The sequence below is a fragment of the Nannospalax galili genome, unplaced genomic scaffold (assembly GCF_000622305.1).
Source record: "Nannospalax galili isolate Female #2095 unplaced genomic scaffold, S.galili_v1.0 scaffold19921, whole genome shotgun sequence".
NCBI lineage: Eukaryota > Metazoa > Chordata > Mammalia > Rodentia > Spalacidae > Nannospalax > Nannospalax galili.
The window spans coordinates 1-3,155 of NW_008344132.1; the positions used below are offsets into that span (position 1 = coordinate 1).

Genomic DNA, 3,155 nt, shown 5'->3' on the forward strand with positions numbered 1-3,155 from the left:
TTAAAAGGTAATTTACAGAGAAGAGGAGATGCTGATCCTGTGAGTGGACAGGATTGAGAGGGACGGTGAACATTAGTAACAGGTTCCTGACCAGGCTTCTCTGTTTGCAGGTGTCCAGTGTGAGGTGCGGCTGGTGGAGTCTGGGGGAGGCTTGGTGCCGCCTGGGGGATCCCTGACCCTCTCCTGTGCAGCCTCTGGATTCACCTTCAGTAACTATGGCATGCACTGGGTCCGCCAGGCTCCAGGGAAGGGGCTGGAGTGGGTGGCAGGTATATGGTATGATGGAAGTGGTAAATACTACCCAGACTCCGTGAAGGGCCGATTCGCCATCTCCAGAGACAATTCCAAGAACACCGTGTCCCTGCAAATGAACAGTCTGAGGTCTGAGGACACGGCCACGTATTACTGTGCAAGAGACACACAGTGAGGGGACTTCAGTGTGAGCCCAGACTCAAACCGCCCTGCAACGGCGCTCAAGGCCAGCAGGGGGCGACAGAGAACCATGGATCTCGGTCACCCTTGAGCAGGTGACAGGGCAGAAAGCCTGGACTCTTCAAGGACTGCCTGTCTTACCACAGAAAAGTTTTCTCACCGAACTTGTCTTGAAGTATGGTGTTACTAACATTCGAAGTAACCAAATATCTTTTAAGTTCTGTTATCTGCTGTGCTGTGTATGTTTAAATACAGGATGCACTCTGACCTAACAACATGCAGAGCATCACATGGGGCAGAAGTGACTCTGTAGAGGCCCCAGGATCAAATCCTGAGGATTTTCAAGAGTGTCCTGGTGCTCAGGGCACAAGCTCAGTGAGGGGAGAGGGTGTTACAGGAGTGTTTAGGGTTCAGGTTTGGGCAATAGGTAGAATTGGGAGACAGTGGAGAGTTGGCTGGGTTTTCCATCAGTGACACAAAACAGGATGGAAACTTCGGGGAGAAGCTCTGGGATTCAGGCCAGGGGAACTGTGAAACCTGAGATCACAGCCATAGGAAGTGGGTTCCAGGGAAGCACAGGATCGAAACTTTTATTAGAAACCAGACTTTTAACTATGTCATTGGCAGCTTCTAACTCCAGGCACACTGTCTGCAAACCATAATTTCCAGCATCCGCCTAATTGTGCCATTCCTAACCTCTGTGCTATACGACAGAACAGTTTCCAATTCATAAGGAAGGGTTAAATACTGAGAGATTATCCTCCAGGAATTTATGGATGTCTATCCTTCAGCAGAGACACTGAGAAGAGGACGCCCGGTCCTTATCCTCACTGTCATTTTCTCCTGTGGAAGAGCAGAGGCTGACCAGCAGGACGCTGTGCAGGAGACTGGAGCTCACACTGGGCTCCTCAGATCTGCAGAGCCCCACAGTCAGGATGATTTCCCACATGGAGGACCCACAGCTGTCCCACAGCAGTGAATGACTGATGCTCAGGTCTAACTGTGGGATCAGATGGGGACACGTGTTACCTGTCACAGCTGCCTGCACACGGTGCTCATGTCCTCAGAACATAGGGGAGGCTCATTCACCCTTTCCTCACACTGCGATGTCGTCATCTTCAGGTGGTTGGTTAGAGCAATGAGTTACCACTTAGAACTCCTGAGAGCCTTACATTCAATGGAGGGAAATAAAATTCTAGAAAAAAGTACGTAGCTCAGAAAACACTGCCGTGATCCTTTCAGTATTTGGGGTACACTACAGAACTCACGACACTCTTGTTTTAGCTCTTTTGCTCATGTATTTGATACTAACAGTGTTTAATGCAATTGCTGCATGTATTGGCAGTCATTTCCACAGAAAGCGTGATGAAATCACACAGCCCAAGACTCTGGGACCGAGTCTCCCAGATGCCAGCTGAGGATACAGATCCTTTTCTCTTCCCCCTCTCATTTCTTCGTGTGGTTTGATTTGGCCCCTTTTCCTCCAACTTCTTGAGTTGGTATCTAGAACACTGATAACCTAGAGTTTCTTTTATCTGCTGTGTATTACAGTCAGTCATAAGTGCTGGGCATCAAAGAATGGAAACTCAGAGGGGCTGGTGTTTATCAAGTTCTCGTTGAAGTATTCTCTTCTGTAAAAAACTTTACATTTAAAAAGATGGGAGCTCTAGGAACATAACTCTAGGTTACATGGTTGTCTACCATGTGTGAGGCCCAGAGTTCTATTCCCAGCACCACACGTGCCAAAAACAAAATGATGAATTTTGCTAAAACAATAATAAATTGTCTCCCATCCATGGAACTAAAACATCCAATCCCACTGACTGATTTTTCTTCCTTTGGAGATCGCACAGTAGCCTCTAGATGTTTAAGAACTAGTCTTCAGGGACAAAGATTCCAGGACAATTCTACCTCCATTGCTCCAACTCCTGTGTCTAAAGTATGTCCTGTCTTCAAAGACAGGGCCTAACCTACAAGTTCTGGGAGGTAATCATGGGCTATGGCAAGAGACAGGGTGACAGAGGTCCACGAGTGGTCACACACAGAGAATATATGTCTGAGAGGTCCCTAGCCCTAAGTGATACATCTGCAGTGGAACCTATACAACTGAGGCTCATGGAACATAGTGGAACATGGAATAGAGAAAATATTAACACATCCCACAACTCTCACCAGTGAACTTTTCTCATACAACTGAGTGTGGTGAGCACAGAAGGCCACAATTGCACAAGGTGTAGACAGTAAGAGCCTGAAAACTACATGTCCCTGACTAGGACTCCTATATTAAACCTCACCTGCTCATGGTCAGGGACATGGCGAAGAGGGTGCAGAAAGATTGTAAGAATCAGGGTCAGTGCGTGAACATAAGGAAACAGAAGCATTCAGGCCTCTGGGAACTTCCTCATATAAACTTGCAGCAATCGTGACAGCATGCACAAGACCATGCTGACTCAGCCAGACAAAAACCCAGCATAGACCTAGGGAAATGGGCAGCAGGCCCGACCTTAACTGAGGAAGTGATTGCAGCTGATTACTGTAGGATGAGGCAGAGTAGATCTTCTTTAAGGGGGCAACTCTAGATTGGCTGACAAACACCAGTGGGTGAACCTGCACAGAGGGACATCTGGGTACAAATGCTTGACCTGATAGGCCTTAACATACATGACAGAATGCAGCCACCAGCTGCCCTAGACCAGCATCTTTCCTGGGCCCAGCTCCCAGGC

At 47.9% G+C, this 3,155-nt stretch overlaps 1 gene segment (V, D, J or C); it reads left to right on the forward strand.

Moving 5' to 3' along the window:
• Positions 1–110: 110 nt before the first annotated feature.
• LOC103739882 lies at positions 111–427 on the forward strand (the record flags this gene model as incomplete). The annotated part of the segment is given in 1 exon segment: positions 111–427. A coding segment is annotated over 1 exon segment (317 nt), but the record flags the coding sequence as incomplete, so codon positions are not given.
• Between the last annotated feature and the right edge of the window lie 2,728 nt (positions 428–3,155).